This window comes from Solanum stenotomum, chromosome 9 (assembly GCF_019186545.1).
Source record: "Solanum stenotomum isolate F172 chromosome 9, ASM1918654v1, whole genome shotgun sequence".
In the NCBI taxonomy this organism is placed as follows: Eukaryota; Viridiplantae; Streptophyta; class Magnoliopsida; order Solanales; family Solanaceae; genus Solanum; species Solanum stenotomum.
This window is the reverse complement of record NC_064290.1, coordinates 1,063,617-1,085,001: the sequence shown is the minus strand read 5'-3', so window position 1 is coordinate 1,085,001 and position 21,385 is coordinate 1,063,617. Positions and strand designations below refer to the sequence as shown.

The following is a 21,385-nucleotide window of genomic DNA, read 5'->3' as shown; positions in this document are numbered from 1 at the left end:
ACGTACTTGATCCATAAAGAAAAATCGATCCCATACATAAAGAAGCATGTTAAAATGTTATTTAATTAAATGAGATGATCACACCCTTCAAATACGTATAACTTAGACTCATCTCCCATACTCAAAAACAAGAAAATAGTGATAGATACTGTTATCATCACCAAAAACTCCCATACTGAATACCAAGAATCTAGCAATGCTATGTTTGACTGAATTTATTTAATTTTTTTTCTCTTTTTTTCCTTTTTTTTTCTTTTCCCAAGAAACTGAAATGCCACGTGATTGAAGAACCAGAAAGACAAAAGGTTGATCCAATTAGGATGTCTTTTTAACCTTAAAATAATTAGAAAAAAAAAAAAAACTTAAGTAAAGAACAGAAAAAATAAATGAAAGGACTAAGAAGAGTACGTTTTTCACAAATTTCAAGGGAGAAAAAAACTACAGACAATATAATGATCATCATCAGTTTTCACACTTTCCTCTTAAGAAAGCTAGTTACTTTCTCGGTTTTATTTTAACTATCGTTTTAACTTTTTTAAATAAAATCAAGTTTGATAGTTAATTTTTACTTGAGTTATGTAATTTGACGTAAGTTAGGTAAGTATTAAATTCTGTATAAGTAAGAAATTACAATATTTAGTTTAAAATTTAGAAATCGGTAACTAATACATACATAAGTTATAAGAGAATTTATGTATTATTTTATATAGAATAAAAGGTGAAATAACAGATACATGTATAACTAATACACGAATAACTAATCCTTATAAAGCTAATACGTGCTATAATAATATTCCCTCCATTTCATATTAATTGAATTGTTGAGGTGTTTCACACCCTTTAAGAAAAGAAGATTAAGACATAAATTAGGCTTAACTTTCCATTTTTACCCTTATTAATTATTATCAAAATTATGATTAAAATAACTAAACATTAATTAATAACTAATTCTAATACTAACTAATGAAGGGTAAAATTGGAAAAACATTGTAAAAGTAGTCTTGAAAATTGAACAATTAACTTAATTTGAAAAATAAAAAATGTCTCAACAATTCAATTAATATGAAATGTAAGGAGTACTACATAAATTCTTTCATGATTAATCTCAACATTACTAATATCTGCATAACTCTTATCAGCTATCAAACGACTCCCTAAATATAATATATGCAATCGATTTTAGTAGAGAGTGTCTTTACCTCCTAGAATGAGACTTCGCAAGAAAATTTGAATTAATCGAAATTCAAAATGAACATTCAGAAATGAAAGAATTAAAAAAATGGAGTTATTTTTTTGCAAAAAGAACCTAGTTATGAATATGTTTTTTTTTCTCAAATTAATACTTCCATCTCTATGAGTTAATGTTAACATTCCCATAACTTAATTAACACACTTTTAACCCTATATTCATTATTCCTTGCTTATTTGAAATCATGATAAGTCTAGTTTCTTCTTTATAACTAAATTATTGAGTTAATTTAAAACTATTTTTTAGGAGTACATATACATACTAATTAACATAGTAACAAATCTGAATTCTCAACTTATAAAAGAAGTATATAATAGTAATAATAACTATAGAAGCTAGCCTATGCTAGTATATATTCTTCTGACTTCTGTTTCCCTGCCAGATTTAATTTATTAATTTAATCAAAAATCACAAAGATAAAACATTTTAAAAAATAAAAAATTAAAACCAGTGTAGTAATTATCCCAATTGTCTCTTCATGGGGTTCATTGGATTCCTCTTAAATTCACACAAAAAAAGATTTAAAAAAATAAAAGGGGTTGTTGAGAATTTATTATTATTATTGTTTGGGGGGGTGGGATGGGGGGTGGGGGGTTATGGGCATGATCAGAAATTCAGAGTAATTTAAGTTATTCAAGAAAATGGAGTTCTCCTCATGTTTGGGTTGTGAACATTTTTTGTCATCAAGTGTTTTTTTGGTTAGTATTCTTCACTACCTATTGGACACTATGGTCCAATTTACTACTATTTGTTTTTATTTTTTGAACTTTGTATATATTTATATTTAATGTGAATCTTTATTGTTCAGAGAAGATGCCTCTGCCATGACATTTTGTTGGATTTTGAGTTAATTTTTTTGGAGAAAAAGATGATAACATAAAATAATAATTGTATTGTACATCAAAGGACATACATTGGGATGTCAGAAATGCTTAGGCTAGATTAGACTTTGGACTTTGGATGTGTTTGGCATGAAAAATATTATTTTTTTTAAAATAAAATGAGTAGATTTTTGTTTATTTTTTGTGTTCGTTACGTAAATAAAAAGTATTATTCTAAAGTTGTTTGTATATAATCTAGACAAATGATATGAAAAGCTGGAGTGCGGTGAGGATAAGGTCTGTTGAAGGATAAAGAGGACAATCAACGTGAGATATCACTTGTAGAACTTGTTTTCTCTTGTTGCATTAGAGAATTTATATTTTCTCTAGTTTTAAGAAACTTTATTTTCTATATTTTTCAAAATTTTTGACAACCAAATATGAAAAAATCGATACTGAACACACCCTTAACCTCAACTCAAAATCCTTTAAAAAAAAAATCATAATATGTTTTTACACCAAATTTAAAGGGCGAAATTAAAGATGCATGAGTTCATTCATAACCCTTACTTAACCAAATTACTTAATACATATATTTCCTTATTTTAATACCAATTTATAACACATTAATAGTATAATTTATTGCTAATTTTAGAGGAATATATTGTGAAAGAATTGGTCATGTGAAATTTGACAATTTGGGTAAACCATAAATATGGTGACCATTGTCTCGTGAATATTGACTTAGGATACTCTTTACAATATAATAAATATAAAGAGGATCTATACACAAGCTGCTCCTTAATATAGTGGGGTCCTCCTTCACCACCCTAAAAAGGAAAAAAATATAAATAAAAAAATAAATATTTAATTTTGGAAATAACATTTATAATATGATAAAATCATATTACTGTATTATAGTTAAGTGATTTAATGAGGTGAAAATACATTTTAAATTGAATATGGCTATGCACGAAAAATCTATGTACAAATATGTAGTGTTATGTATATATATATTGACTTGATGTAAATACAAAGTGCACGTAATTTTTTACTAAAATATCATTATGTTAAGTTTTCTTATACATGAATTTGGACTAGAATTGTTTTTCTTCCGATATATCCGAATATAAACAAATTCAATATATAAACTCTATGATTTCAACCTTTTAACGTCTTTATAATTAAGATATTGTATTCTCTAGGAGAGTGTACACTACATGTACACTTTGGTTGTATATGTTGTGTATAAGTAGCTAGATATAATACATGTATATTTAGTATAAGGTATATACCACTTGTATACCGTGTACATATTTTGTAAACTAGATAGCATATAGGTTCATTTTGTAAGTTCACCTATTCCTTGCAAATGTATAGTAACAACATACCCAGTGTAGATGAGTATGCGTAGGGTAGAATGTACGCATACCTTACCCCTATAGTTTCTGAAAGACCCTCGACTCAAGTATCGTTCCAAATTTATATCTTTTTATGATTCTAGTTTGCTATAGAAACAATCATAAACATAATTTACATATGAATTCTAAAAAAACCTTTGGATTGTTCATATATGAATATTAGAACTACTATATTTTCCCTCAACAGTGCTTAAACAGCTCTAGGACCTCAAAATTACAACTGTGTAATGTACTCAACAGGAGAACTAAGGTAATCTCTTGGCTCCTACAAACTACTCCCATAAATCTCCTACTGCTACAAAACTCTGATCTCTAAATGCAACAACAACCGGAAAAAAACATATTCCTAACTACTGTTGAACAGTATAACGTACAAAAATGGACGTGAACTACTGTTGCACAGGTAACTTACAAAATGCACGTGACATTTAGCGGAGGCAAGTTTCCAGCAGCAACGTTGACAGAGCTCATTAACCAAAAGGAATGAATCAATCTGTAAATAATCCGTCAGCCTACTGTGCTTGATAGCAATGAGCTCTAATCATCCTCATCTGATGGCAGAGTAGGACTCTTTGAACAGGCATCTTTCGCATGAAGTTCCAACATTTTCTTCTCAGGGTTACATAGCCCTAGAGGATAAAGTTAAGTCAAGGGCGGTATCAGCTAGTTGGCAAGAACAAGTACTGTAAGTGAAATAGGCTGGTGTAGTGATGAATTAATTGCCAAAATAAAAAGCACGAGTATCAAGTGCAGTTCTTTCAGACAACTGAGATTCACATTTACACAGAGATAACGAAATCAAGTGTTAAGATGCAACAAGATGTTAAACCCATCTGATTCAATAGCCTTGGAACGGAGTATATAATGAGATTGTGACTAATTATCAATAATATATTTCTAAATAATATTGTATCCTATATTGTGTTACTAAAATACGTGTCATTTAAGGAAATGGCCGAAACTAGCAGCTTCCATAGAGAGTGCTGCATATTCAAATTCATGATCTAACATGCCTCACAATTCACAACAAAAGATTTTTTTGTCACTTATCCCCATGCCACAAGTTCAAATTCATGATCATTCAATATGCATCAAAGCAAAAGTTCGCAGGCTATTTGTCTCCGAACAAAATCACCAAGGGAACATATGTGAAGCACTGATTTTCAAAAGAACAAGAGCACAGACCTGAACACTTGGGAATGTCCCACACAGCAATGGATGAAGGGGTACACTCTGGTTCACATAAGTGTTGATTATTCTCATGATTGACATTCATCGCAAGCATCCAGGAACCAATAGTAACATCCTCATTGCTAAACATTCGGAAACTGAAAATTCAACAGCAAGGGAGATAACTTATTAGCTATTATGCTTTTGACTGGGAATTAGCAGAGACACAAGGTTGAATAAAAATAAAGAAAGAGGTAATGGAAGGCAAAAGCAGTGTGATGTGTAATTTGTATCCAGCTTTTATATCAAAGATCTTATGCTATCTTAATTTATTATTACGCCTATTAAGAATTAATTAATGCAGACAATTTAAATAACTAAGGCAAATCTTTCAAGATAATAGTGTGAGAGATGAAGATGCAACACACGTTTTGAAAAAAGCGAAAATATGACACTACTGAAATTAGGATCTTTTTTTCTTCTTCTTATGTGATGAGAAAAAAATAAACATCTGCCCAGATGTAATATACCCAACAGCAGTAAACAAGACCTACAACTACCTTTCTTAAAATAAAAATGTATGGAGTAATATTCTGCACTTCAGGATAGATGAATTACAGAATTTTGTACAAAACCAACTTGCCTGTTGTTCCTGAGGGCAACCAAGCTCATAACAACATCAGCAGAAAGAGCATAAATAGGACCATAAGCATGGAGAAAATACTCCTTCCCAAGCATATATCCAAGTGGTTCATACCTGCATCAGTTCCACAGAGAATATATTTAATTGTTTTTGCTAAAAAAATGGATGGAAATTTATGGTATAATGAAGAAGGATCTTCACATGATAAATTTTCACCTATAGAAAGCATATGAGGGAGTTGAGAAAAGTCCTCTGATGATGTTGCAGAATAAAGGGATACATATCAAAGTTTTTTTTTTTTTTTGGGAAACTGGACAACTGGTAATGTTGTATTCCAAAGCAGGGATTCATATGAAATCTATAAATGCTATAAAGGATATGTACAAATTACAATAAAACTATCAGAAGAAAGAAAATAATTGGAGAAGATACAGAGGAGTTTCACATAATGTAGATTTACACCAGATCTGCCTTGAGACCATACTTGTTTACCATAATTCTGAATGAGCCAATCTATTATATACAAGAGGAAACTACATGGTGTATGTTACTTGCGGATGATATTGTGTCTACTGTAATAACCAGAAAGGAAGTCACAAAAAACTTGGAATGACTCGAAGGGAGAAAGATTTTAGGGTAAGTAAAAGGTAAGATAAAAATGAGTTACAAGTTTAGTCCCTGCCAGAAGAATGAATAAAGTGATACTAGACGGGATTATAGTGCTAAATGCAGACAATTCAGGTTTCTCGACTCAGGTTGCAGGAGAATGGCATGACATTTAAAGATGTTGCAAATAGAACTAAAATGAGAGAGGCTTAAATAGAGGAGTGCTACAGGAGTTGGAAGAATTATGCAAAAGTGAAAGATAAGTACGATTGTGAGACCAACAATACCCATACGGTAGTAAATGTTGAGTCTATAGTAGCAGCATATCTAAAACGAGAGGTCATCTGAGATGGTTTAACCATATCTAACGTTGACATTTAAATGCTCTACCATATAGGTGCAATACTATAATGATTAAATGTGTTAAAATGGCGAGGTAGACATAAAATCACATAGAGAAAAATGGTCTCATATAATTTACATAGTATTCGTTTCTCAGAGCATATTTGATTTCTCTCCACAGGACCCAAACAAACTTTATATTCTTTATCCCACCATCATCACAGGCTTCAAATCATGTATCAGTAGGCATACATACTGCTAATGATTAATACTTTATCACCCTCCCATCCTCCGCAAACAAAAAAGAAGAATGAATTCATTTGTAAGTCATCTAGTAAATACCAGGTCTTTTCCCACCTTTTCCCCAACAAAATTCATTTACTTGTAGAAAAAAGAGATAGGAGAGAGTTCCTAAAAGTAGAATGGAAACTGTAAAAGGAACAAATGAACGTTGGCATTTTGTTAGCTACATTGTCATTGATGCAATTTGTTTGTGATACAACTCCAAAACCTTAAATTTAAATAGTCTTGATCCTTTCTCATAGTATAAATATCTGCAGGGAGAATGGATTGGGTATAAAGGAAGGTTCTTCTCAACAGAGGTATTAAGTCAAAAGAAATAGCAGGAGTCAGTATTAACATATACACAGAAGACCCTCTGAATTTTGTGCAGTCCACTAAATACTATAGTAAACACTTACAGTTTTTTACACCTTCAAAATCAAACTACCATTTCCTTTTGGAGCCTTATATTAGTGTTAGTGTTGTTTAAGGTAAAAATGCATCGAAAAGTGCCAAAATCTGCTGAGGCTCTCAGCACACAGCACAATTAATGCCCGATATTAGTGAAGAAACGCGCAGATGAAAAGAAGACGAAAAAAATTCTATATATTTAATGAAAGGGAAAATAACTATAACCTCAAACAATACTTATATGGGCAAAAGAATTAGAAGAACAACAATTAAGAGAAATATATGAAGTAAATATCATATGAATCAAGGTCAAGAACCATCTTCACATTTCTAATTCAAACGCAAAGATGGATTTTTGAATTTCTAAAATGGATTTAACAACTGGTTTTCTTCTACTAGATTTCTAATTTCCTATTTTTAGTTAATATCATTCATACTAGTTACTTTACAATTAATATTATACTTTGCTAGCTATGCTTGTTGTTTAGTGTCATCCTTTTCCATATAAAGCCAATGGGTGATGCAGTGCTTGGCTTAGCTCGAGTGTCTTCACTAAAACGCATGTAAGTGTGACGTCCTAAACTTAAACAAGACTGCTAATACTGTGGTTAGTTTATCTTCAACCCCTTCATACATTTATATAGTTCTCTGTTTTTGGTGCAAGAATTTATTACAATCTTTTAGATTCGCTACCATGGTCTGTTTAAGAGTCCGATTGTAAAATTAAGTAATGTGAGTTTGTGTAGTACCTCGGTCGGCCACCTAATTAAGATTGCAACTACTTACTTGCAAAACATAGTCAACTCTCATCTTATTAGTCCTCCAAAATAATATTGAGGCATTCAATTAGAAATGGAGGGACTAAGTTTCTACATGTATAGAGCAAATAAACTAGATACCAGCATTACATTGGGAATATATTGCATGCAGGCAGATTATGAGACTCACCATTTGAGCTTGGGGTCAGTGAAAACTGGACCCTTTTTCATGCATCCAAGGTATGTTTGGGAGTGAGGGCGCTCTTTGGCCAAGAGTAGTGAAAGGCGATCTGTAATGGAAAATTAAAGCAACTCAAGTACATCAAAATTACAGGACATGGTAAATAGAACAAGAACCACAAGTAAAGAACAGTAAGAATAGAGAAGCTTCAAAATTCTTGTTACCTGGCCTCAAATATATGTCGTCATCAGCTTTAACATAAAATTCAGAGTCATAAAGCGCATAGGCAGCTTTAAAAAAAGCTATGCTGCAAAAACAACTTGAGTAAGTATATGAAACCAAAAAAGGAAAAATGATGAATTACTACATGAGAGCAGCCAGAACTAACGTTTTGTATGGTAGCTTACTGTACTTTTCTTCAATGTCTAATAGTAAAAAATCATCATATTGTGCTACCTCTTTTCTAAGCTCTGCCATTTTGGATTGATCACTCGTTCTACCAATTACAAATTTAAAAGCCAAGCCAGTAGCTTCTTCTAACCTGCAATTTTATTTACGTCGGTTTAGCAAAGTATAGATTCAAGAAACGCATAGAGACAGAGAAACACAACTACATATAAACATAATAACTAAAGGAATAACATTGAGTTCATTTGTGAAATATCTGGTTCTAAGTGCTTAGCGAAAAAGGAAATTTATTTTTTCTTTTTTTTTTCCGCAAAAGGAGACAAAAAAAAGTATCATCGCCTTTTGGATATATATGGCAGGAAACTTCCAGTTCAATTCAACAAGAGCATGATAAAATTGTTCTATGAATAACTCAATTTCCACATACTTGATTAAGAAAATGTCTTTTAACCTCAAGTCATACACATCAATTTATTCCCTATGACACACAAGCTAAGTTTGTATTAATTACGCATGGTTTTATGAAATCTCACAGCTATTCCTTCCATTATGTCTTTTTCTTAGCTAAGTTTGTATTAATTACGCATGGTTTTATGAAATCTCACAGCTATCCCTTCCATTATGTCTTTCTCTTAGCTACGTTTGTATTAATTACGCATGGTTTTGTGAAATCTCAGAGTTATCCCTTCTATTGCATCTTTTTCTTAACAAAGATTGTATTAATTAAACATGGTTTTATGAAATCTCATAGCTATCCCTTCCATTGTGTCTTTTTCTTAACTAAGTTTGTATTAATTATACATGGTTCTATAAAATCTCACAGCAGATCAATAAACTACAACAACAACAGCATAGCTAGTGTAAGAGTCTAGGGAGGCTACTGTGTATGCAAACCTTACTTCTACAACGTGGAGGTAAATCACATCAATAAACTACAGCAAGAACAATAAAATAGCCAGTGTAATCTCATTAGGTGGAATCTGAGGAAGGTAGCGTGTATCCAAACCTTACTTCTACCTCGTAGAGGTAGAGAGACGGGTTCAAACGCACAACAATAAACTAAAGATTAATTTTTTTTAATTCCACATTCATAACAAATTACAGAGAGAGTAGTAGTAATACTTTTGAAGGCCTTGATGATCAGAAGGAAACCAAGTCTGCCTCAACGACCGGCGTCGACCGGTGGAAGCGAACCCAGTTTGGATCCCAACAAAGCCCATAACTTTATGCCTCTTTTGCCCTTCATCTGAAACTCCACCAGTATCTTCACTTCCTTTACTACCAGTTCTATCCCAAACAACAGAAACAGATCGAGGTTCAGCATATTTACAATTTGATCCCAAACCCTGCTTCGAAATTGCAATAAAACCGAACATAAACCCAGCTACACCGATGAGAGAACAGAGGATCAGGACCGTCGATCTGCGGGAGTAGATGGAGGAGGAAGAAGAAGATGGCCAAGCATTGAAAGATTTAGGAGATGAAGGCATTTCAAATTATGAGAAAATTAGCACATAATTTACAGAAATTGAAAGATCAAAAAGGTTCAAAATTAGCGTTGGGGAGTTGAGATATTAGCTCTGTTATGGAAGTTACACTCTCTGTTTGATTAATTCTTGCAAATTGCAATGTTAGGTGTATTTCATTTCCTCCATTTTTGTCCTCTTTCTAGAATTATTAGTATATTTAGCGGCGTTTGGTTCTAAATTTTAAAAATATATCTTCTAATATCTGTTATGTCGTGAAATTTGATTAGATTTTCTTAATTATTTCGGAGTATTCAAAAAATTTAACTATCTTTCAAATACGATGCATGTTCAAAATAAATAGTGAATTTTTCAATCGGGGAATTAAAATCTTTTGATCACATATAAAAGGATAAAAAGAAAATAGTTTTTTCAAATATCTTAGGTGTAAAAATGAAAATCTTTTGTAAAAAAAATCATAAGAACTTTAAAAAAATGAAAATGACTTGAGAAAGCAATTCGCCCAGATTTTCATTTTCCGCATCGTTTTGCTTATTTTCTATCCCGCTTGACAAAGTCACTGGTGTATAGCTACGAAATGATAAATTATCAACGTCATTACACATTCCCCTACAACACATTAATTCACTTCATCTAAACAAAAATGACTATCCACATTCATCTGCAAATTATCTACTCTACAACCTGCTTCCCCATGGCTGATATATGTCAGAACCGGTTCCTCGGAGAGTTTTGAGCACTTGCCAGGCAGAGCATCAACAACATACTGGACTTCCACTGGTTGTAAATCATTTGAGTCCGGCATCCTGGTTTCATTTTGATGCTCTGGATTAATGGTGTTTCCTTCACAGCCTTGCCTAGGCTCATGACCAGCAAGATTACTACCACCTTGATCTTCACAGAATTGCAAACTCTCAGACTGAGGTGGGTGTCTGACATCAGCTCCTGCGTTGACATCTTGAGATGGCATGCAATGTTGCATGGGCTCGATAATGGTGAGGCCATTTTCATGGCAGGATACTGTTCCACCAGGACGAACTGATTTCAAGAATGAAACATATCGATTCCAGTTTGTAGTGTTTAAGAAAGAGAAGATATCTTTTAAAGTTGAAGAACATCAAACACTAAATACTCACCACTCGGTTCATCTGCATCAGCAACTTGAAACAAAGACTTCTTCAACCATACAGTTCCAGGGAACACCATGAGGTTGATATGACTTAGACTTCGTTTCTCATGATCTTCCAAGGGTTCAAAGCCAAAGCCACAAGTCCATGTTTCCACTACACCTGGGATAGCTGATATGACAAGTTTCTCAACCTTGAACGACTTTAGCATCTGGAAGTCATCACAAGGGAAACAAGTAAGCATACATGGCAAAACCTTGCTTCACTGTAAAATAAAAGATAATGTGCATCGCAAGCCCCAGAGACGAGGAAAAGAAGGGAACAAGCAAGGGGTTGCATAAGTATAGCATGTTAAACATTTATTTAAAATAATTCAACACTAACTATAATTTGTTATCATATAAAATTAAAATTCCATAGGATTAACACCCATTTTTGGGGCTTATGTCCCACCCTCTACTAAGTAAAACATCTGAGTGGGACACCCGACATTTAAAACATTGTTTCCTGTCAGATTACCTCCAGTATAGAATTTAGTAGGCGCCTGCACATTCCCTGGCGGCGGTATTTACTGCATGTTGCAATCAGAGGCATCTCAGCAACTGTTACCCCATGGATCCTGCATAAGAACCAAATTCTGATTCAGAGAAAGATCGTCGCTGCAGAAAAAATCCTGATTTTAGTGAGACGGTTTTATCAAACAGACAGCAAGGAGGCCACAGCTTGCTAGTCACAATTAATGATCGAGGTTATGGGGAAAAAAGTCTCAAGTAAACTATTAACTCTTTTTGGCATCCCCATATAGTAAATGTAGGGATTGGATAGTGATAGTTAAGAAATTTCTAGTCTTTTTCTTTTTTTTTTGGTCAGAGAAATTTATATACTAGTCGACAATACTTAAAGTAAGTTTCTTCAAAGCACCTTCTGTAACAGACATGAATGCACCAGTTATCCAGAAACCTCCAGATGAAAAAAAAATTAATATTTTTTCTATGAAATTCCAAAAATACCTAATAGTCTACCAAGCATAAATAACAGAAACAACCTGCAATGCACATGCAATATGCGCAAAGGCATCTCTTACTAAATCACAGTCTAGCCTCTTAATTTTAAGCAGCCGATAGGAGAAAATACTTCTAATACTCGCAAGAACAGAAAATACTTGATGTAATTGAAAGGCGTACAGTAAGAAACACAAACATAGCATACAAACCAAAAGATCAGGTCAAGATGGAACCGTGAAATTGAAATCGCAAGCTTAAGATGTCATATTAAAGTACTTAAAGGAAGCTTCAACTCCAAATGTATCGTTTTTCCTTCTAAAGTTCCAACTCCAATAACACTGACATATTTTTTTCTTTAAAATAAACAAAAGAAAACAGGCCACAAATAAAAGGTAAAGGAGCACAAAGCAAATCAGAAAAGATACATATGCTCCAAGAATATCTGCATTGCAATAGACCATGGAGTTTATAGAACAAGCAATGACAATGGACAATTGCATTCAAGATTGTAAAGAATTACCTTACTGATGCTACAGCTACTGATATGTCATCTTTCTCCAGGATCATCGTGTAGAATCCAAGATAATTTAACCGAGCAAATTGTGATCTGTAAAGATTTTAAAGATAAGTCTGCCAGCACCACTTAAGTGTCATTGTATTTTGTAAAGTTGTTATGAACACAGTCAAATGACACCATGGATGCAAGACCAAAGGCACCTTTTGATTTGGCTCATTGAATAGATGAAACTTATTCCATTTTTTGCATATTGTCATTATATTCCTTACAACATAATGCTTCAGATAAAATTGCTCTTATAAAGTTTTTCTGTCATTTCAACATAAAATATATTATTCTTAAATTTATAGTTCAACCTTCCATTCAATTATTTTGAATAATTGAATGAGAACTGAATGAACAAGACATGCTAGGAATAATGCCTTATCTATCAAGTGCAGGAATTTTGGCAAAACGTGTAGGCTGTAGCTAATCTCACAACTGCTTTTGAAGAATGTGGAAGAATAAGCATTAAGCAATATACCCAACCACACAGGTAAGCAGTATGCCAAGATAGAAAAGAGTTGATGGGAAGCAGAAATACTCACCCCCAGCTGTATATCACATGGGGTATCATATCTATGCCAGTTCTTGGATCCACCATGGGAAGAAAGCACTCCTCCATAATCGTAAGGGAAACTGCTAACTTGGAGTTGCATTCTGCCTTCAAAGCAATAAACCGCTGAGAATGAACTTTGTGGTCACCATGAATGCACCTCAGAAGAGTCCACGAAAAGCCATCAGCCAGATGATTAACGAACCCAATGCGAGAGTGAAGACCTTCATAAACCTGAAAAAGAATATCGCTTAAGTTTTTCTGTAAGACAACTAAAATAATTCATAGTCAACCTTGCAATGAAGTTGATATTCTTTCATGCTAAAATCTTTCACTTATCAAGGAAAAGATCAAGCAGGTGAACTTAATCCAAGGCCACAGAACAGTACTTTGCAGTGAAAAGCAGGTGTTTTTTACTATTACTATACATGGTGCAAAAATTTCTGTTCTTAGTTTAGCTGTTACTTCTAGATAGACCTACTCATAAGTCATATGATACATTGACGATATAACAATCATATTTCATATCACATTCTCCTGCCATGTCATATCACATTCAAAGGAACTAGTAACCATTGATAGAACTTCAGACTCCACACTAAAACCTTCGAAGAGACAAAAATATGAAAGTTGATTTGTTTTATGTTACACTGAATTGCATCAGGGACTTACATCATTGAACAAGCTTGTTTTATAGTAATGAAAAAGGTAAAGCTGAGATGACTAGCTCACCTCTTGACAGCTTTCGCTGCAGAACCATGTATCAGAGGCCAGACCACTTTTTGTAATCCTTAAATTACTGCATGCTTCATGATCTGTTCACAAATCATCAAAGCCATTGAGGAATTTAGTAACAGAAAACCAAAGAAACTTTTGGGAAGGAAGATGTATTTTCCCGCCCCCATAACTGAACAAATGTGAAAGAACATGATAATTCTCTGATCGAGGCTTCTGAAGTTTGCCAAATGCAAAATCTTAGTATTATTTGAGACCATGCATTCTGGGGTAAGAAAAGAATACAGAGCTCCAATACCAATATTTGGACATTTTCAGGCCTGCAATGGGAAAAGAATAGAAACCAAACAAGTCAAGTTCATGGGAGAACGCACATTTATGTTCACATTGTGAACATTTATATCCACCAGGACTTGCTTCACTGCATTTGACCACGTCCCCACATTTCTGGCATGTGCACTGTGAACAGTACCAGCTCCCTTCAGGAAGCTCCTGAAACAAGAAATAATAAGTTAATCTACTAGAATTTATATCTCTTGTCCAGTGTCGTTAAACAAAATTCAGTACTCAACTTCATATGATACGCAACAACATCAAAGGGAAACCAAGACATATGAGCAGATGTGTTATTTTAGAAGAATCATACATTCATGCCTCGTGCAGACACAAAACCAAAACAATATTGGTAAATAATTTATTTTTTTTGAGAATGAACAATATTGGCAAACAAATAGATTACAGGTTTGTAGAGAACCCATGGTATGACTAACGAAAATGGTAAAAAAGCAATAAAAACAAAGTAAAACAAGTAATTAAGAAGAAAATGAGGGCAAATATAGTCCATTTAAGTGCAGACAAGGACATATTTGACCCCAACTAAATAGAGTGCAAATATGTTCCATTTCGCATAATGTTATGCAGCATTTGGTTGGCGATATTAGACAAATACCCGCATTTAGTTATGTGAAACCTTTCTATTATTTTATGGGGAATAGAATAGAAATAAGAATTCATGTAAAGTAATATGCAGATTAAAGTACTAAAGACAAAAATGTCATTAAAGCAAGAAATCCACGCACAGCAATCCCATCATTATTGTTACCTTCCTAAAAAACCAATCCCCCATCATTATTGATCACCACATAACAATCTCTACATTATTAATAGCAGCATAAAAATTCATTTATAATTTGTCATTGCACAGTCCCCAAAATATAATCACCATGGAAGTAGCATGCTAACCAAACAACCTCTAAAGACAAGCAGGACTAGTTTGCTAATTCCAGAAAAAGAGTAAAGCTCAATTTTGGCACAACTTCAACAATCTGTTTGATAGAATAGAACTAGAACAATTAAATGTTCTTTTCAGGAAATGCCAATAGTTACCAAATCGGTGTTGAACTGTCCTAGGACCAAGTATCAGTATCTCATAGGACTACTAGATAAATATTTTTTTTAACCTGTTAACTTTATGCACTAGGATTACAAGTAATACCACCGAATGTAAGACAAATTTTAAAGCTGATCAACCTGTAAATGTCATAACAATAGGATCACAAGCTATGTTGCTCGGACTCTTCAAAAATGTCAGCAGATGTGTGTCGGATTCTCCAAAAGAAGTGTATTTTTGGAGAATCGACACCTGTGCTGCATCAAGTGAAGAGTCCGCACAACTTAGATCACAAGTAATTACATGAAATGCAAAACCAATTTTGACATCGATCCTAAGATGTTCAGCAACAGAAATAGGAGACTTCAATTTTTTGTTAAAGGAATAAGCTCTGAAACTATTAAGTCCACCTTTCCATACATCAAAGAAGTTGTGTACATATAAAAAGAACACCAAAGAAGTTGCATGTCCTGTTCAGTCCTTACTCTCAATTATTCTTTAAGGACTCGTCTTTCCACCAAAACAGTCCTTTTCTTTATAACCGAGAAATACCCGAGGCTCCATGGCAGACATTCGAAACTTAGTGGATAATGAGCCTGTCCCTCTAACTCTTATCCACTCAAACACCATGTTTTCTCTGTGGCAGGGTTCAAGCCTATGATGTACGTACATGTAACCCATACATCACACATTGCGCTATTACAACTAGAAAAGCACTGGGAGTCTTTGCGCGACAACAGTCCTTATATGCATAAAACAGTAAAGGATATTATTATTTTTTTATAAAGCGCATACTATTTGTTCATTTCACAACTGTCTTATATAATATAAAAACATTTTTCTTTTAACTTCTACAAAGGAAGCAGTCCCTCCATCCAACATTTGTTTAATACATTACTTTCTGGACGTCCAAAAATGTAGTCCACTGTTCAATAAGAGACGCACAATAACTTTTTGACCTTCCAACATCACCTCCAATACACCTAAGCTGGATAATTCTAAGCGTCTACAAAATAATACTTGGAAACTTGGGGCTTTTCCAATGTCAAACACCTATTAAATCATTAAAAACGTGCTCTTTAGAACTCTAACTTGCCAAAGATGTACTATATTTAGGTCATGTAGGGAGTATTTATCTGCAAAACAATTTTCAGGCAATATTCGTTTTCACCCCTTGAAAGGACCAAAATATTCCTTTTCTAAAGTATAATATAAGATGCCTACTAGTACTATATACCTAGAGTGCAAGTTCAGTGAGTGACGCATGAGACGGAAGTGGATGTGAAGATAGATGCTCAAGTCATACCCAAGAAAGGAAATATCAAGTATCTTAGGTCCATTTCAACTGAAATGGTTCAAATGGTTCATGGCAAAGGTGTAACTGAAATGCATACGATACTGCTTCACCTTTAACATTTCAATGATAACTTTAAGAGATCAATTACTTCCTCAAAATCAAACTTAACCACCACTATATGTTGGTCACTGAGGGTGTCCAAGGAACCTGTAGCTACATATGGGATAGCTGATTTAGAAAGTTAAAAGTTGATGCATTCACCAGCACTCTGATGATAAAACACATCAGCATCTTTGAAAGAATTAAGATGGATTAGAAACTGGTTCAGAGAATATATCTCCTTCCTAGGGGAAAAATACTTTCACAATCTAACGTCAGCTAAAATCATATAAGAACCCATGCATAACGCACAAGGACAAATCTTTTGACATCTTACAATTTACAAGTGGATTAAACTTAAACATTGAGCAAGAAAATTATTTATTCAAGGCAAGATAAAGGCATCAAACTGACTCGAACAAGTAAACTAAGTGAAAAGGGTCAAAAGACGAACCTGTGTGAACAAGCATGCTAGATGGAATGTAGCTGGACAGTTGTCACAGCAAATCAATTCGCCTCCATCACCACATCGCCCGCAACTGTCATCATTTTGGTCCCTTTCCTCAGCTTGGGAAGTTTGAGAAACTGCTCTCCGTGCCTTGTATTCATCTGACCAAGCCTCAAGCTGACATAAGGTGAATGGCTTACCATTTTCCATGAAAAGATTCAAACAGGGACGATTGACCTTAAAACCAGCATGATTTTTGAACTCCGAGATGGAGAGTACCTGGTCACAGCAATTACACAATATTCCATCAGTGGTAATAAAGCCGGTTTTTACCACAGAATCATCCTTCAAGTTCTGGTACTGGATCACTTCATTTAGGGAGACAACCCCAGAATGAATTAACCAGGATAACACAGTCCTTGAGGCAAAGGTAGGCCATTTTTCTTCGGGGAAGTGTTTTCCACCCTTGTTGAGGCAACGTAAAAGCAACTTACAACCACTTTTCTGGTTCTTCCTTTTCCTTAGAGGTTTGATTTTACCAGAGGACCTTTTGTTGCCAGATTTGCATGTTGTGTTTCTAAATACAGCTGAAATTAAGAGATCATCGTCACTAAGACAGCATATCTTACGTTTCTTTGGCCCAGTTTTGTGCTTGCTTGTAATTACTTCATGAAATCCACTCTTCCTATAAGATGGATCACACTGGTCATCTTGGTAACCATTAGCAAATTCCATTTCTGATAACTTCTTTGATTTCTTCAGGACCTTCCTTTTCAAGACTGAACTTTCTGCATGAGGTATACCATCGGAAATTATTGTCAGAGATTTGGTCATATTATCAGATCCTCCAATCGAGGTTAGTGCATTTTCTGAACAAATAGGAACTTCAAACAAACAATATTCCATATGTTCACTGGTTGTTTCAGATCCACAAGATGGTAAAGGAGCTAATTCCAGTAGATCATTACCATTTTTTAAGAGTTTTCTGTATTTATCAGCACCCTCACTGACAGTATCCCTTAAGCACATGGATCTTTCATTAGGATAATAACAAGATACACCATTCATACATTTGCCTTCACCCATCTGGGGCTCTGTTAAGTTGAGAGAACTTTCATCACCATACTCCTCGTGGATCCATTTATCTGTCTCAGTACTTGTCAATGCACTATCTGAGACAAAAGATGAGCTGCAAGGCTGATTCTGCAAAGCCCTCTCATCAGCAAACATATTTCCTGTGTCGTCTACATTCTTTATGTTATTTCTAACAGGAGCAGTTGCCAAAGTCATTTTGGCTTTAATTGTTTTTCCTTCTTTGAGAGAGCGCAATGCCTTGTCAATGAACACCACAGTTACAAAAGGATCGAGGAGACTCCAAAGCCGAGCCAATGCAGAAGCTGTTTCCAAGGTAGCCAGTTCTTTATCAATCTCCTTCACTGAAACTGAGAGGTCACTCAAAAATTGTGTCATATCAGACCACAACCTACAATCCTTTTCTGGAAAAATACCATCTGCATAAGTAAGCAAACTCTGTCCACACAAGGTCCAGGCTCTCCAGAATTCACGAATTGGTCTTCCTTCAGGTGACTTGTAAACATACTCACCAATTCCATGAAATTTATTATTGCGTTTACGCCTCCCGATTACCCAGCCTGCTGCTCTGAGCAAACGATGGATGTGGTGCCGTAGAAGAGGGCGAGGGTCATTTGGAGAATCCTTAATCGTTAGCAATTCAGATTCATCCAGTTCTACAAAGCAATGGTCCCTCCACTTTGGCTTGTTAGGTCGAAGAATTCCTGATGACTTCGCAGCACTGCCAATTGCATAGCTCTCCTGAGAAGCAGGTGATGCAATTGCTTTACCAACAACATCCTTCCATCCACTTCCTTCTATTTTAGATGATCTTAATATTGATGACTCCATTTCACCAAGCACATGACTTTTGTCCAGCACATTGTGCCGCTTCTGCAAATAAGAACTTGATTTAACACCTTGGTTTGAAGATTCAACTATATGACAAATTACATTCAAAGAAGGGCAGGAAGAAGGTTGCAGAGTTATATCTGCAGGTACTATGTCCAAGGAAGGTAATGGTTCGGATTCCTTTTCCACATGATTATTGGTTAGCTCTCGTTCACAAGGGTCTTCTCCAGAATCTTCCTTTATGTCATGAGAATCATGATGTACTGTCAAACCAAAATCTTCACCACACAAATGTCCAGGTTCATCTGTCTGGCTAGTAAGGTCGCCCTCAAAGTTGATCATTCCGGTCACAAGACACCTTTTGGTATCACCCTCATTTCCAAAGTACACATTTGCAAATATCTGTGTCTCATTCACTGACCCATCAAAGCCATCATCACGCAGACCTTCAATGTCTTTGTTGAACAGCATCTTTGCTGACTTATTACTTCTCCACAATCCTAAAGTTCTTAGTGTATCCTTGGTCAAATCAAAAAGGAATGAAAGACCAGCATCAAGCCTCACTACAGAATAAATCTCATCTCGGAATGATCTGTAGTCTGGACTTATAATATCCACTTGTATGCATCTGCACAGAAACAGAAACACAAAATTCTAAGAAATTCACAGCAGTGCAATAATTCATATCCATGACAAATGAGTCAACAAGCAGATCTCTTTCCACGCTAAATTAATGCAATTCTGAAAAATCAAATGCCGGTTGCTTTTACAAAACAAAGCCCAGAAACTTATTTAGCCACAACGGCTACTGGCCTGTTGCCTCCAATTTCAAGGTTAAATTATCATTTCTTTCAATCCCCTAGTCATAAGCACGATACAAAAGATTCCAGTTGAAGGGGGAGAGGGTTGGAGTAATTAGTATGGAGCAAATAGTGTTTCATGGACCAAGGAATATGATGTTCCTGTCTGATTCTTCAGAATTATATATGAGGCTTGATCATTATCAAGGAAAGGATGTCATCTAAGACATGTTTCGTTTAATTCTATAAGAGGCGGCTGTTGTAACAAGTAAAGAAAACATTGCAGGAGCAGGAAGCAACTGAAACCAAATGAGGCAACATCAAGGGTTTAACGAAGTAATGAACTGACAAATTAAGGAAAACTAATTATTCCTAATCAGGGCACAGAACCAGTGCATCAAAATCAAGTCTTTCTTTGTTTATGCAATGTCTTTGAAGTTAAAAGTAGACAACGATTACAGTTAAATTCAAGCAGACGCATAAACTCATAAAACAATATACTATAGACCTTTTGCTCTTTTTTGTTAAGTGTTAGGCCATACAGAATTAGATAATCGAGTAGTCCAGATACACAAATACTACCTTTCCTAATTTGATGCATTTGTATAACACAAAAGGGAAAAACAATCAAATTTAAAACAAAAATCTAACAAAAGCTGCATTAGCAAAAAAAAAAAACTAACATACACAGAAAGAGTGGCTGCTGTTCAATCCTTCAGCAAAATAACCGAAAAAGGAGAAAACCGTTCCGAGAAAGTTAACATATCTGGAAATGACCGAAAAGGAAAACATATAAAGTAACAATTCATCGAAATTCAATCAAAAACGCACAAAATTCAGTAATTTTCCGGATCCATAAAGCCGAATCCATATAGATAGATATCAAGTATTCAATTAAAACAAAAAAACAACAAATCCGCCGCAGCGCCGCTTGCACAGCTTCACCAGAAAACATACCTGAATTTAGAAATGCATTTCTCCGATGACTGTTAGGGTTTGGGAAACTCCGGTGTGGTTAAGGACGAAGAGGATCTGACGATAAGGTCGTTCATCGGTAAAACTTTACCATTTTATCGCCGGGAAACTCAGAAGTGAAGAAATGACTGTGTGAAAGGCTTTGGCTTTGGAATGAACGAATCGCTCACTAAAAAGTACAAAAAGATAAACACCATTAACAACTGAATACACTTTCTTCTTTCTCTCTCTACTTCGTCCGCCATGTGCGTGAGTTACCTTATATACTGTTAACCCACTTAGCACTTGCTTGTCTGTTTGTTAAATTTTCTCCTTGAGCATTTATTATTATTTTCCTTTAAAAAAATAGGAAAAAAATATTTACCGCTTTGTTTAGTTTTTTTGCCATTTGAATTTTAATGGTTTTATTAGTGGGATTGTTTTATTAAACATTGTTGTGGGCTTGTTTTTTCTTTTTTGACGTGTGTTTGCCATTTGAGTTGGATGGTTTTTTTAGTGGAATTGTTGTATTGAGCGTTTCTGTGGGCTTGTTTTTCTTTTTTCATTAGGAGTGTGGACAAAGACGTATGTCGTTATGTGAACGCAATTCGAGATATATTAAAGTGACTTGATGACATCATAAGTAATTCATGACGAAATTCATGTGATGCTATATTTTCATTTTTTTATTAGCTAGTATATATAGAAAAGAAAATT

The 21,385-nt window shown here is 34.5% G+C and overlaps 2 protein-coding genes across 4 annotated transcripts; both read right to left on the bottom strand.

The window, feature by feature from the left end:
* Positions 1-2,734: 2,734 nt before the first annotated feature.
* On the bottom strand, positions 2,735-9,910 carry LOC125876907 (probable beta-1,3-galactosyltransferase 14). 2 transcript variants are annotated; one of them, XR_007447555.1, is made up of 8 exons: positions 9,415-9,910; positions 8,273-8,425; positions 8,109-8,191; positions 7,894-7,993; positions 5,305-5,418; positions 4,677-4,819; positions 3,904-4,120; positions 2,735-2,900 (listed from the first exon to the last, which is right to left on the bottom strand). XR_007447555.1 is itself a non-coding variant. In XM_049558197.1 (7 exons), the coding sequence occupies exons 1-7, from the start codon at positions 9,780-9,782 to the stop codon at positions 4,029-4,031; spliced, it is 1,053 nt and encodes a 350-aa protein (XP_049414154.1). In that variant the 5' UTR covers positions 9,783-9,910; the 3' UTR covers positions 3,619-4,028. The 2 variants fall into 2 exon arrangements, 1 of the variants encoding a protein (XP_049414154.1); XM_049558197.1 differs by lacking the exon at positions 2,735-2,900 and having other exon boundaries at positions 3,619-4,120.
* Positions 9,911-10,344: 434 nt separating this feature from the next.
* On the bottom strand, positions 10,345-20,940 carry LOC125876883 (increased DNA methylation 1). Of its 2 annotated transcripts, XM_049558144.1 has the most exons (10): positions 20,672-20,940; positions 17,960-19,542; positions 16,998-17,779; positions 14,132-14,249; positions 13,755-13,837; positions 13,015-13,256; positions 12,431-12,517; positions 11,426-11,525; positions 10,916-11,117; positions 10,345-10,817 (listed from the first exon to the last, which is right to left on the bottom strand). In XM_049558144.1, exons 2-10 carry the CDS (start codon positions 19,383-19,385, stop codon positions 10,399-10,401), a joined length of 3,459 nt encoding a protein of 1,152 aa, XP_049414101.1. In that variant the 5' UTR covers positions 19,386-19,542; positions 20,672-20,940; the 3' UTR covers positions 10,345-10,398. The 2 variants fall into 2 exon arrangements, with proteins under 2 accessions (XP_049414101.1, XP_049414100.1); XM_049558143.1 differs by having other exon boundaries at positions 16,998-19,542.
* Positions 20,941-21,385: the final 445 nt, after the last annotated feature.

Excerpts from the sequence above, each read along its gene's own strand:
- LOC125876907 (XM_049558197.1), bottom strand. The coding sequence starts at position 9,782 with ATGCCTTCATCTCCTAAATCTTTCAATGCTTGGCCATCTTCTTCTTCC. Across the intron at positions 8,426-9,414 it reads GATCATCAAGGCCTTCAAAA|GTTAGAAGAAGCTACTGGCT; the intron begins GTATTACTACTA and ends ATAAAATTGCAG. Across the intron at positions 7,994-8,108 it reads CGACATATATTTGAGGCCAG|ATCGCCTTTCACTACTCTTG; the intron begins GTAACAAGAATT and ends TTTCCATTACAG.
- LOC125876883 (XM_049558143.1), bottom strand. The coding sequence starts at position 19,385 with ATGCTGTTCAACAAAGACATTGAAGGTCTGCGTGATGATGGCTTTGAT. Across the intron at positions 13,838-14,131 it reads TTCACAATGTGAACATAAAT|ATCATGAAGCATGCAGTAAT; the intron begins GTGCGTTCTCCC and ends ATTTGTGAACAG. Across the intron at positions 11,118-11,425 it reads TACTAAATTCTATACTGGAG|ATGCTAAAGTCGTTCAAGGT; the intron begins GTAATCTGACAG and ends GATGACTTCCAG.